This window comes from Toxorhynchites rutilus, chromosome 3, assembly GCF_029784135.1.
Source record: "Toxorhynchites rutilus septentrionalis strain SRP chromosome 3, ASM2978413v1, whole genome shotgun sequence".
Lineage (NCBI taxonomy): Eukaryota > Metazoa > Arthropoda > Insecta > Diptera > Culicidae > Toxorhynchites > Toxorhynchites rutilus.
Window position 1 is genome coordinate 184,364,546 of NC_073746.1, and position 14,225 is coordinate 184,378,770.

A 14,225-nucleotide genomic window follows, 5' to 3' on the forward strand; every position below is an offset into this window, starting at 1 on the left:
TGTGACTTACCAAATTGTCGGCAGTCCAGTATTTTACCAATTCTCGAGGGGAATTTTTGAACTTTCCAGTTATTCTAATCATTATAACTTTGCACGTCAGACCCACTTCGGATAACACCCCCCCCCCATTACTACGTTATGAAAAGGTATGTAGGCACGATACTCTAACCTAAAGTGTCTGTCGATAACAATTTGGCATGGAGAGGGCGAGAATGGAGTTTGGACGGGAGCATCAAAATGGAGAAACGAAATCGAGGGTTGGATGGAAGTACTGAAGAATTGGGCCGAGAGGTTTGCAGTTTTTTTAGCGGGGAGCTTGGTAGGATGAGCTGATTCGTCCATGCAAGAAATGTCTTCTAATGTAATTACACGTTTCAGCGTTTGTACCGTTCCTTGTTTTATACATACGGGAGAGTGACCTGTTTCAATTCCGAAAATCTGCCCAAAAAACTCACCGCTCTTACCTTCCGCTCGGAAAATCAATAAGTTTTGAGTCGTTTTTGTGGAAGAAATGTTCAACACCCTTATTCTTGTTAACGGCCGTATCTGCTTTCGTTCGAACGCTCTGATTCGAACACGTTCGGAGAAGGTATCGTTGGTTTCGTTCGAGTCTGGTCGAACCTAAGACAAGATGAGACAACTGGCTTCTTACTCTTCTTCGTCGTACAAAAAAGAAGCCAAGTCATAAAGATGCCAGAGTTGCCAAATATCATAAAATTTCAGATTTTTTAAATTTCTGTTTTTATGAATCGTAACATTTGGTTGGCTCGAATTTAATGATTTTGCATATTTTCAGTAAGGCAATCTCAAAAAGGATAAAGGATAAATCAAGTCTTGTAAATACCCATATCTATAATATAACAATGATATCCATAACAATTTGTCCAAGATTATCTGGAGAATCTTTTCTCGTTGATTCGTGCAAAACAACGGCGCTCAACTCCATCAGAAACAACTTGAAAATCGTGACTCTTTCGCAATACATGACCGTAGTACCGAATGCTTCGTATACAGCCGATACACAAGAACATCTTGTTGGATTGATGGACTTACTATCAAAGCGGCGAGAAGAATGTTTTTCCATATTTATGAGCTAGAGCCAACAACTCTGCCATCTGAATAGTGAATGATGAGACTTTCCATTTCTTCTTAGCAATGGAAATTATATTCCGAAATTTGAAATCGCATTAGGGACCTAACGAAGCTAAATTGACAAATGAGTGTTTTTCCGTTCACTTTACTCCATTGTGAAAAAACACATACATAAACTTGCATATAAATCCTTCACATTTGCTTTAAACTGAAAAAAATCGGCTTTGTTTACAAAATTTATCGAAATCAGCCAATCAGAAATCAGAACGACTGACAGAAATTTGGACAGTATCTGACAGAAATTTGGTCCGTAAAAGACCCCCTATTGTCTGATCTTATCTTAGGGCTGAACGAATACACATTCTAATGTAAACACTGTTGGTGTTTCAAAATTTCAGACCTATCTAGAGAAATTGAATTGTCAAAGTGCAGTAAACAATAAAGTCGCCATCTACAAAATTATCGCAGTCTATTGACCCTCCTGTACTCGCGTGACAAATCATAACACGTATACTCGCGCACGGTGTCACAGACCGAAAATTGAACTTCTCTGTAATGTTGCCATTGTGTATTTTTCAGGCTTTATTGGCATTTTTTTTAAGAAGAGGGTATGACTGAATGAAAAAACTCCGAAAAATATGTTTTCTTCGTCTTTATTATGTTTTAATAGTGATCTAATTCAGCCAAAATAGAGTAATTTTTGATACTCCAACACAAATAACGAAATTCGAATTTTTCACTGTTATTAATTAAAAGTAAGCGACTGAATATAGTTCATAGAAGTATAAAGAGCTATAAAATAACATAATAACGTATTAATTGATTGTGGTTCCATTGAAGTAAGAATCAGAACATAGCATAACTGCATGCTCGAAACAAACATATTTTTTACATTTCATGCAGTTGTTGCGTGTTTTTCGAGTCTTTTATCGAAGAGAAGAATGTATAATGACCTTCTACATAATTACCAGATGATAAAGGTTCTGGAATATAAAGTTTGCATATTTCTAATATTCTTTATCTCTGTTTTTTTGGTAAACTGAGAATTAATGCCTTTTTTTAGATGGGGCATAAAAAGATGATATAAAAGGATTTCTAGAAACTTCCTTTTCTTTTTCTTGTTTTCTTGTCGATATTGTCCATTATAAAAAAAATCCCCGAAACTGTAACTGTTAAAAATTACCATAAGCTACCGATTAGTTTATAGTTTACTGTTTAATATTCTTCCACAAGTGTGTATATGTATGACCATTTTATTTAGCGAATAACTACACGAATGTCAAACATTTATATTTTGCTTTTGAACGTATGCATCTAACGACGAATAGTTAATATATGGATCCGTTCAATCCAGTTACAAAAGGCACTGAAATCAAATAAGAATAGTCCGGTAACGATCTCATGCATTATATTCAATGAATATTCGACGCCACTAACATTAATTTATACATTTCATTCAACAATATTCTAGAATATGAAAAAAGGCACTTGTCCAAAAAAGTTACTCCTATACTCGCGTCGGTGTGTCAGACCAAAAGTGTTAAAAATGTGGCACACGTCCCCTTTGTACCAACACATGTGATACGCTAAACGATGACGAACGACGAATAACAAAGCTAGAGAGAATCGCAAAGTCGAAGTGTTGATATTTTCTGAGAAATGAACGAATTATTGATTTCTCGGTCTGATAGACCAATGCGCGAGTATAGGAGTGTTAAAATTTATAGAGCAAAATTAGTGCAATGAAACGATTGCGATTTGTGGTGAAGACAGTGAAAGTGGAATACAGCTAGAATTCGATGAATGCATGGAAATTGAGGTAGATTCAGTTTGCATTAATCAATGCTGTTCGGATAGGTTTTCAGGCAGACGAAAAGACGTTTTGACAGCAGCTTTTACACAGCTTCAAAGCTGAAAATATATTTGTACTGATTTGACGTTTTTATACTGATTACTGTACACTTACATTGTCGTGTTACTTTTTGATGTTCTACCCGAAACCTTACTGACTACCTGTATGCTACGATAAATCTGGTCTTAAACGGAAATAAATTCTAACTTGAATTCACTTGATCAACATTTCATCGATGGAGGTTCCATATTTACCTTTTTGCAGACTTTAATTTAACTAAAGAATTAATAGAAATGGCAATTTACTAAATTTGAATTTGAAAATAGCCTAGCTGTAGCTACTAGCACGTTTTTCGACTATGATGTTGCTTGTCACTTTTGGAGTGAAGTTATCCGCTATGCTCCACTTTACATATGCGATGAAAAACAGGGTTGTACGGAATTCACTCAACTGTCAGACGAAACTGCCCTGTGGTTTCGTAACAAATGCACTGTGCGGTTATTGAAAAGCATGATGATATATTGCAGGAATTCAACGCTGATTAACATGAGCATGTTGCGTGGAAAAATATTCGATCTGTAGAAGTTTATAACCATTTTCCGTGAGCTTCTCGAGAAGGTTTCGATGCTGTTTGAAGTATTCTTTTTACTGCCTCGAAGCGAGTGTATGCCGATAAGTTTCTAAATCTGCTTGATCCTGAAAAAATCGGCTTTGTTTATAAATCGATGGGCAAATGGGCAAATCAGCTCATCATGTTGAGCGGCTCAGATCCGTTCAGCTCATACAAGTGAGCTGCTCATTTGGAACAGTTCTTCAACTCAGTTGAATTTTGAGGTTGTCCACACAATTGCATAACTACCATGGGACATTTTATTTTTTTATTATAGTGCTTAATGGACGGAAAGCAAAAAAATAAACGAATTTAATTTGTAATTGTACACAAACTGAAATCCAACATAGAAGAAGCTTAGGATATGCCGAACTCAAACAACAGAAGAACCAGCAGTAGCCAAATAAAATGTCTTCAGAAATATTGGCCGAGACAACGTTTTTTGATAAAACTACCGTGATATTTTTTTGCATCCAAGGACATAAAAATAAATCCACTAATAGGCGCAACGAGAAATAATTCTTCGCGATGACAAAGGTAACAAAAGGACCATTATCAATCATCAGCATTTATGTCGGGTGGTTTTCTGAATTGTTTTGATTCAGCACGCGGAAATAAATTTATTTGTTTCAACAGTCATGTTTAAATAACAATATAATATAGTAATTTCATTTACAAGCGTATAATAATGTTTATTATTTTGTTTGGCGATGTAAGAAAAAATTAATGAAGTAACGAACGATTGAATATCTTCAAAACAAAAACCTTTTTCATATCTGGCATCTCTGCTAAAGCTGAAGAACGAAGAGGGACACACGAAAACAAATTGACGTCATATCATAAAGCGCGGAGGACGAAAAATTCTTTCCCGTCCAAAATTCACATTCTCTTCAGCTTTTGCGCTCCACGGCTATGCAGCTCAGCTGCTCATCAGCTCAACAGCTCATCAGCTCAACAGCTCAGCAGAGCATCAGCTCAACAGCTCAGCAGCTCATCAGCTCAACAGCTCAGCTGCTCATCAGCTCTTCAGCTCTGTAATGAGCTGATGAGCAGCGTTGTTTTAATTGCGAGCCGATCCGAATCCGCTCACTATAATGAGGCGATTCGAATGAACAGCTCATGAGCGGATGGCACATCTCTAATTTATACCCATGAGTCTTTTTGAAAACATGAATAGAAACTATTGCTACATGTTCTTTGCAAGTATTATTCAAAGAGCTTCTGAATGTTTCCACCAGAGGCTATGATAAATGGACCTGAGAAGTTAGACGAATTGGTATGAAAGTATGGAGAAATTTACGTTGGTCATACCAGCCTATGATCAAAACGCGAAATCCAACAGTCACATAATTGGCGTGGTTTCCTATTATAAGGAGAGATGTCGACCAGGATTACCATTCCATAATTAAGAGGGATAAAACGCGGTACTTGGAATGGATTAAACGGTTTAGGATAACAATTGAAAATCATCCGTCTATGCAGTTTGAATTTCAGCGTGTCGATATTCTACTAAGTAATCATGATCAATTACAACGTATTTTTTCTTTTAAAACAAAACGTTTAACTAAACGATCAATTTGAATGGCCAGAAACTTGGCGATGATGGTTGGGGACAGGTTAAAAACACTAAAGCCATCATTGTGTCACCTGTTGATAAAAGAAATGTGGTACGTTTATTTTTATTAATCCGATTATTTTTGCTTTTAATAACAATACTCTCTCCGTGTAGTGGATTACAATAAGAAAAGTAACACATTTTCCCTCCTGAGTATTATTTTTATTTTTTTTAGCAAATTTAGATCTACATTGGAGAAAACCATTAGTGAATGCAGCTACGAAATCTTTAGTAGTTGAAACATTGGTAAAATTTACACATTTTTTGTACATATTACCAAAACTCGATGGCACTCAGCGACGACTACCAGCAGCCCACAAACTCTACCATCAAAGCACGATTTTCGGAGCATATCCGGTCGCTCGACAACAAAAAATTCGCGTCCGGGGTTAACGGAGAGTCATTTTGTGTATAAAATTGCTTCAAAGTGATTTCGTCCTCTTCCTTGCTGGAACCATCGACGAAGATAACGGTACGAACGTGGTATACGATAACTATTTTAGGTAAACTTCGACTTTTTTGTGTAGTTAGATTTGTGAAAGATCTTATATATTATGAATAAGAATATTTTTCTTACAGCAGATCCGATGTTCCGCTGCACAAGCGACGAGGAGGGGCTGGTGGCTTCCGGTGCAAGAGCAACAACTGCGACACAGAAGATTCAAATCAATTGTCGATACAGCAGAAGAAAAAAAATCCACCTGCAACCTAGGCCCAAACCAAGTCAGCTGCCTCTACTGTCAATGCATGTTTCCCTCGGACAACTTCAGGAGACTGCTATCTCGTCGAATGAATTACTCATGACAGATTCCGCCGCGAAGGAGTATTTTACTGACATTGACCTCCAAGGGAGAGATGTTAGAAAACAGAAAAGCATGCAGCTTCCATCGGGATTACCAGTGAAAATAGGTGAATATTCAATTATTTTCTAAATGTTTGCCGCACTGTTACACAACTCGTTCTATTTTGTAGAAATCAAGCTATTCCATGTGTTGAACGCGATTGTTGCATTTGGCAACGTATTCGCGATAGGGGCACCCGTGATCAACGTGAACCACATCAAGAAGAGCAAAGAGCGTACGACATGCATTATCGAGGATTTGTGTTTCGATGTCCCATCCGAGTATGTACGACTTGGTTCCGATTTCCATCTTCAAATCACCTTCGAAGTTGAGGATGAATTGATGTAATTTGCGATTCGGGTCGCGTAGCGAGAACGACGAGGTGGATATAAGGGAAGCACTGAGAGTCCAACTGCCACTAACATCAAACTTCTACGAAGGCGATAAGCTGCGAAGGCTTGTATGTTTGTTTGTATTTTTACTCTCTATTGTTTGACATATGAATTTTTGGCGTATTTGGATTCTTTTCAACGGTTAAGTTAATTCTATATTTTCTTTTCAAGTTTTGACTGTGCATCTTTTTTTCATTTTCTGGTGAAAAACACCTGCCGCACTCAAGGCCTTTTTCATAACGAGACTCAATTTTTGTTTTTTAACCACATGGTTGAAGGTTCTGCCTAAGCTGTAGAGGATGAGGATGCCCGAAAAAGCATGCTACTGAGTATTGTAATACAAAACTCACTCGTTAAAAGCCTACTGGAAAAGCTTTTCAATAATGAAATAAAGATAAAAATATTTCAACACAGCTTTTGAAATATATATTCAAAACATATTGTTAATCCCAATTACAAATGAGAACCATCAATTTCACTTGTATTGTACCGATGGTGGGCCAACAAATCAGCCAACACTGAACGGATGAATCGATTTAGTTGGGTCGAAATTGAGCCAACACTGGACTTATAAACCGTAGTTTCGTTTGGCATTGGTGTCTACCAATTTAGGATAGTAGGATGTACCAATGATTAGTAGGGTCGAAAATACTAACGAATTGGTAATATTTACCAAAAAATTCGTCATATTTACTAAATATTTCTCTCAGTGTATCCACCAGTTTGAACCAAGGCGTTTATATCAATGTATAACAGGTGAAGCAACATCATCACTCCAATAAGAAGGGGATTACGGTTTGTGGAGCGGGGGTTGTTTGTTTTGTTATTGCTAGGATACGCCATTTTTGCATTTCCACATGCGAGAGTAGTGGAAATGAGAATGAAATTCTACAAAATCATCCTGTCTTTTTCCGAACATAGTAGGCATCGCTCGAATAAGAATCGTAGCAGTTTGTAGAGAGCCGCCGGCAGCGTTCGGATGCTGTTTGTAAACAATACCGACAGCAATTCCAATATGGCTGAAAGTGCATTTCATATGATTGTTTCACCTGGTACATATAGAGGCGCCTTGGTTTGAACGATACCTGCAATAGTAAATGTCGTTGCACTGGAGAAATAGTTTAGTAAAAGCAGCTACCAAATCTTTAGTAGCAAAAACATTGGTAAATATACACATTTTTTGTAAATATTACTAAAATTGCGTAAAAAAGATGTCAGACGCAATGAAAGTTCCTACCAGGAATTCGTATATTTTACTTCATACCATTAGTAAGTTTGTTTTTATTGTCATACCTAACAACTGTGATGTGCGCACTTTGTCTTTTGTCTTTTAGAGACGAAGCGATTCGGAGGTAAGCACTTCGTTTTTATTGAATTTAATTATGTATTCATCTCCCCCGAGAATTTGTTTTCATATTTTCGGCGGGGAAAATATCACAAGAAATTTTGATCCATATTAACATAATTGACCTAATACAATTTTTTTTCTTTTTTAGTTGGCCTTAAAATTATATGCAGTACAATCATTCATCATAAACAAATCGGAGATAATTATTCGTTTTTTTACATCATTTACATCACCTCGGTCGGGAAACTATTTTCATATTCCCGCCAAGGATAAACATCAGTTATATTCTATACATTACAACACTATTGACCTTTTTCCTTGTCTTTACAGCTGGCATGATCCCAGACTGGTAATACTTGTTTACCAAAAACCATCCAAGCTATGGGATTGAAAGTAACGGCGAGTTTGTCGCTAAGATTGGCCGTAAAAAACTCATCGACCGTAAAAAACTTAAGGTGAACATACATAATTTATTGCATATTTAATATCATTAACATATGTATTTCTTTTCTTCATAGGGACACGAGAGAACAAAATACGGATGAAACGTGCTAATTCTACCGTCAATCTGCTAATCAGCTAATGCAAATCAGAGCGATGCAGCAGGAAGAGAAACGGGAACTTGCTTTGGAAATGCTCATCAAATTGAGGTGGTTGAGGCTGCGATTGAAATTTGCCTCTTGTACTCAGTTTATAGAATGATTCCAACGAGAATTATTGATGTTTATAGAATAAGTTATTAGTATAATGTATTCTAAGTAAGTAGAATTGAACGCAAACTGGACTTAAAAATAATTATTAAAAAATACTGTTATTATCCCTGATGATAGGTTTTGGCAGGCGTACTCCCACTAAAAGATCGCTTCAATTTATTCGGTTCCTCATTCGGTGTAAGGTTATGAATCCATTGGTGATCGGAAATTTTGAGCAATTGATCGAGCTAAATTTTCATTCTGGATTCATGAGTTCATATCATGAATTCACCTCTATGCAGGTTGTTCCTTCTTCGTATATTCCCAACCGTGTTTGTTTTCCTGACTACATCAATTCCTCTGTACATTTCGATCTGTTCATGAAGGAGAAAATCCATGAAAATCCAAATTATCTTAGATTGGGGTTCGTTCCTACGATCTTCAATGCAAAGTATGGGCGTATCAATTGTGATAATATGTACTTTACTGATGGGTCCTCTATGAATGAGTCCACAGGATTTGGAGTGTTCAACGTATTTTTTAGCACCTCACACAGTCTTCAGAATCCTTGCTCGGTATATATTGCTGAATTGGCAGCGATATACTGGGCGGTGGACAGCGTCGCCTCACGACCTGTTGAACACTATTACATTGTAACGGATAGTCTTAGCTCTGTCGAAGCTATCCGTTCAGTGAGGCCGGAAAAGCACTCGCCGTACTTCCTTGAGAGAATACGAGAAATTTTGAGTGCTTTATCCAGACGCTGTTATGTCATTACCTTTGTCTGGGTCCCTTCACATTGCTCAATTCCGGGTAATGAGAGGGCTGACTCATTGGCAAAGGTAGGTGCAATTGAAGGCGACATTTATCAGCGTCAAATCGCCTTCAATGAATTTTATTCTTTAGTCCGCAAAAATACCATTGCTAACTGGCAACGCAAGTGGAATGAAGATGAATTGGGCCGGTGGTTTCACTCGATTATCCCTAAGGTTAGCCTCAAACCGTGGTTCAAAAGTCTGGACTTGAGTCGGGACTTTATTCACACTTTCTCCCGACTCATGTCCAATCACTGTTCGTTAGATGCACTACTCTTCCGTTTCAATCTTGCCAGCAGCAATCTCTGTGTTTGTGGCCAAGGTTATCACGACATCGAGCACATTGTTTGATCGTGCGAGGTGTATCTGGTCGCCAGATCGAATTTAGAAAACTCCCTTCGGGCCCGAGGAAGACAGCCCAATGTGCCGGTGAGAGATGTGTTGGCTCGGTTAGACCTTGATTACATGTCCCATATATATGTTTTCCTTAAAGCTATAGATCTTCGTGTGTGATTGTCCCTACATCATTATACCCTCCTTTCCTTCCTTCGCGGGTAATTCGTCCCCTTGCTATAAATAGTAGAATAAGTTGAAATGTAAATACACTATAGATATACGAATAGATTTAAGAAATGAGTGTTCATCAACATTGTTCCAATTTCCTTATATCCCATCCTTCTCCTAAAAATATGTCACCCTCCTAAACTCAAGTACACCGCGAGTAATCGGTTTTCCACCTTACTGCACTGGAGAGAAAGTTTAGTAAACGCAACTACAAAATATTTAGTAATCAAAACTTTGGTAAAATATACACATTTTTAGTACATATTACTAAAACATTGTAAAAATGATGTCAAATGCAATGTTCTCCCCTACCAACGATTCGTACATTCTACTTCATAGTGTAAGTAACCTTGTTTACATATCTAGTAAATGTGCAGTGCGTACTTCGCGATCGCTTTGAAACGTTTGTTGAAGCGGAGCGATTCGGAGGTAAATAATAAAAAATATTCTGTTTTGTTTGGATATTGTGATATATTACTCGACCCTGAACCGTAATATGAATATGGGGCTTAAATACAGCGGTTACTATACATCCCGTGGAATCGTATGGCAAGAGGAGAATGAAAAACAGTCGATGGAAGCCAGGGCAAGTAGTGAGACACAAGGTTTTAAGGTTTATACTAAAGATTTTTTTTTCAGGTTCTAACGTTGGAAAATAGTGGGCAACTTTATTGAAAAAGCAATTTGTAAATCGGAGGTAAGCATTTAATTTTTATGTCACATTTAAATATACGTCTATCTAACATATATTTGTTTCATAAATACATATTCATCAGCTATCATTGATATATTTGTATTTCTATGAGCTGTCCCTGTCCCTAAATGGCGAAAAGCATTGCGGTGCAGTAGGAAAATGAACATAATTATGACCAAGCCCACAACCCATTGGAAGTTGTAGAATTATTACCATGAAAATTAATGTTATTAGTATATAGTTATTATTGTAGAGTTATTGCAATTATATATATAATAAGTTATTAGTAATGTATTCTAGATATATAGAATAAATGAAAATGTGAATTCAGTGAATGATTCAGAAGAATATCGTTACTATCACTGATTGATATTTATCATCAATATTGAACCAATGATGCGAACCATTATTGAACTAACACTGCACCAACTAATCGTAGTTTTGTTGGACATAAGTACCAATAATTAGTAGGGTAGAAAATGACTAGTGAATTAGTAATATGTACCAAAGAATTCGTCATATTTACTAAATATTTCTCTCAGTGTGGTTATAGATGTAAGAAAAATTGTTTATATATATAGTTTTATTTTAATATATATATTATATTTAAGAATTCAGCTCCTTTAAACTTAAGTAACTGAGCCTGTGAAAATAAACGAATTAATAAAAAAAAAATCCCTGATGATTACCTCTCACAAATATGAAGCAAAATTTTCACTGTTTTTGCACCAATGTTGGACCAACAATTTGTAGTTTGTTTGACATATGTGCCTACCATTCTTTTTTTGTAACATGTACCAATGATTAGTAGGGTAGAAAATGACTAGAGAATTGGTAACATGTACCAAAAAATTCGTCATATTTACTAAATTTTCCTCTCAGTGTGTGCATACCGGACTGAAACTATTGTATTATTGGCACAGGCCTACGTTTTTTTTTCATATAATGTTGGCATCTGCGACTGTCACTATCGATCTGCCATTCCCACGCTGAATAGAATTCGCTTAATTCAGGGATGCCAGATGCCAGACATGTGGTTATATACGAATTGATTCGGTTTCATATTCATCAATTTATTATTACATCGTTTATCTTGTTTTCCAAAACATCATCTTTATGATGATATAATTGGTAATTATGCAACACTAAAGGATAGAAGGCTAATTTTACTTATATATGTATATATTTACCTATACTCACTTAATTATTCCAGAGACGAAACAACCCAGGAGGCTGAAAGTATTCATAATAGAGCCTAAACATATTTTGATTTTCTGCCATTACCAAAGTTATTTAACAGAAAAAAGAAAAACAAATGACTAAAATCAAATGATGCTCCATTTTCATTGTCAGAAAAATGCCTTAAGGGGGTATTCTAGTCTAGAAATCTGAAAAAATCGAAATTTTTTTTTACCATATTTCTGTAGTTTAGGCATTCAAGAATATACTCTAGAAAGGACTTATCGAAAATCCTATTATTTACCTAGTTAGAGCCATCTTAGTGATGTGGTATCTAACCTGTTACGGCCATCACAATGAACTTCAAACGCGTTTCTCTCGGAACTAGTTTTTTTCTAACTGGCGTACACGATATCTCAAGTTCTACTGAACCGATTTATGTCAAATTTATATGAAAATAATCTGCATACATCTCTCTATCGCATGAACCAATAAAAAATTATAACTTTTTAATTTTACTATTTTTAAAAAATCGGTAAACGCAAAAAAAAACGTTTTAAACAGCATTTTTGTTTTCAAACGGCCGCCATTTTGTTAAAACCCATGTTTTTGACTTGTCCGAGGTTCATGCCATAGCGACATCTTTACTGATTCAGAATCTGTTCGATTTTTTTGTTTCAGTTAACCAGAAGGACTGGAATCGTGTACGCCATGGCACAACTTTTTTTTTGAACACCCTCACTTCACCAGCATGTAACTATTCTAATTATGAATATTTTTTTTCCGTCCTATTTTTGTTTTATTGTTGAAAGATAGATAAACGAATAATGATATAATGGATAGTAAAAATATTCTTTGTTTTATTTTTACGGAGTTCGAAAAAACGTCCGAAATTCGTGTCTCTACACTAGAATACCCCCTTAAATACTGTGAAGCCTAAAAATAAATGAACTTTATAATGTTGTCATTACAGATTATCTCTATGTGTAATTGAAATACTAAAAGTATTAATATAATAAAAGTTGATGATACCATGACAAATAAAACAATAGCAGTAAAATATTAAGAGAAGTTCAATACTTTCCAGGAATTGCAGTAAAATTTGGACACAACCACTTGGTGTCTGTATTTTTTCCTGAAATCAGGCAGTACACCTGATGAAATGCGTTTGCGCGTTTGGTAATTTTTATAATAGATGATAGAATGATGACTTTCACCTTTGTAATAGTGAAATTGTGTTTGCACGAGTTCATAGAAACTCTCTTCTTCCATTTTTATTTCCTTAATAATAACCAGATTATTGATATACATTCCGTCAAATACGAGAATTTATGTTTTTAAAGAAAATGCTTTATTTATCATCTAAATTCATATTATCGCCTTCAAAATGGGCTCCTTCTGAAGCAATACACTTTTTTCAACGAACAATCCAGTCATCGGAACACTTCACATAGCTGTATTCAAGAATTGCCTTCAGTTCACGCAGCGAACCCGTTTTTATGTCTACAATGCTGTCAAAACGGATCCCACGAAGTGGTTATTTGAGTTTCGAAGGTATGAAAAAGTAAAACGAGAGGCCATATTTGGAGGATTATTAGAAGTTGGATGAATTGGATGAACGTGAGATAAGAGTTTGATCCCTTAGGCATGTCTTCAGCCACATGATTGCGATGAAAATGTTGAAGAAAATTAAGTTCTTTTGACACTAGTCGTTCTCATGCTGATTTTCCTCATGCCGAAAACATCATCCAAATATAACAAACGGTCTCGTGAGAGATATTTAATTCACGGGCTAGCTCTTTCAAACAAATGATTATTTAAGAGAACCATTCCATTTATTTAATATTTCTATATCATTATTCCTTCATTTGAAAGTAAAGCAGTTCTATCGCTACTTTTAATATTTATGGAGAATCCTTCATACATTTTCTCCTGCAAACTCACTTCATATTTAATTGAAGTTCTGAAATGTATGAAGCGCTGAGAGTTAACAAACTAGATTTTTACACATTTATTCCAATGGCTGATCATTTATGCTCGATAAATTTATATTTATTTCATTAAAGACCTAATCGTCCGAAATATCTTGCGTGAATAATAGACGTAGGTTATGGCTGCAATCAATAAATAAATCCTTTTTTTCTTCTCAATAGGTATGCATCCGAGAGGAACTTGCCAGTCGCTTGACTGGACGTAACTATCAATCTATACTTTTCTTCAAATCAAACAGCTAAGTCGTCTCTATGTATCAAAGGATCCAGAGAGTTAAGTGCGCTACACATACAGCGTTACCGTCAAAGTTGTCGGTGATGGTGTATGTGAATGCTACGAATATTTGGCATTTTATTAATTTACGCTGACGGGACGTTCTGTGTGTAGCGCACTTTATGGTTCTAATAGAAACAGAAACGTAATTTGTCAGGTAATTTGTATGTGCCATATTTTGAATAATTTCCTTGTACCTGAGTATCGAGGAGTGCAAATATAAATGTCGATTGACGAACTATGTTGAACTGGAAGCTACCTGCAT

General features: G+C 36.0%; 1 protein-coding gene across 2 annotated transcripts; it reads left to right on the forward strand.

Annotated features, from left to right (window-relative positions):
* Nucleotides 1–5,240: 5,240 nt before the first annotated feature.
* Nucleotides 5,241–8,207, forward strand: LOC129779618 (ankyrin repeat domain-containing protein 13A-like). 2 transcript variants are annotated; one of them, XR_008743722.1, is made up of 4 exons: nucleotides 5,241–5,672; nucleotides 5,749–6,078; nucleotides 6,142–6,471; nucleotides 8,082–8,207. XR_008743722.1 is itself a non-coding variant. In XM_055787198.1 (3 exons), the coding sequence occupies exons 2-3, from the start codon at nucleotides 5,757–5,759 to the stop codon at nucleotides 6,357–6,359; spliced, it is 540 nt and encodes a 179-aa protein (XP_055643173.1). In that variant the 5' UTR covers nucleotides 5,256–5,672; nucleotides 5,749–5,756; the 3' UTR covers nucleotides 6,360–6,848. The 2 variants fall into 2 exon arrangements, 1 of the variants encoding a protein (XP_055643173.1); XM_055787198.1 differs by lacking the exon at nucleotides 8,082–8,207 and having other exon boundaries at nucleotides 5,256–5,672; nucleotides 6,142–6,848.
* The last annotated feature ends 6,018 nt before the right edge of the window (nucleotides 8,208–14,225 follow it).

What these genes read in the sequence shown, in the direction of transcription:
- LOC129779618 (XM_055787198.1), top strand. Translation starts at nt 5,757, where the DNA reads ATGTTCCGCTGCACAAGCGACGAGGAGGGGCTGGTGGCTTCCGGTGCA. An exon ending in GGGATTACCAGTGAAAATAG is followed by an intron (nt 6,079 to 6,141) that starts GTGAATATTCAA and finishes TCTATTTTGTAG; the next exon opens with AAATCAAGCTATTCCATGTG.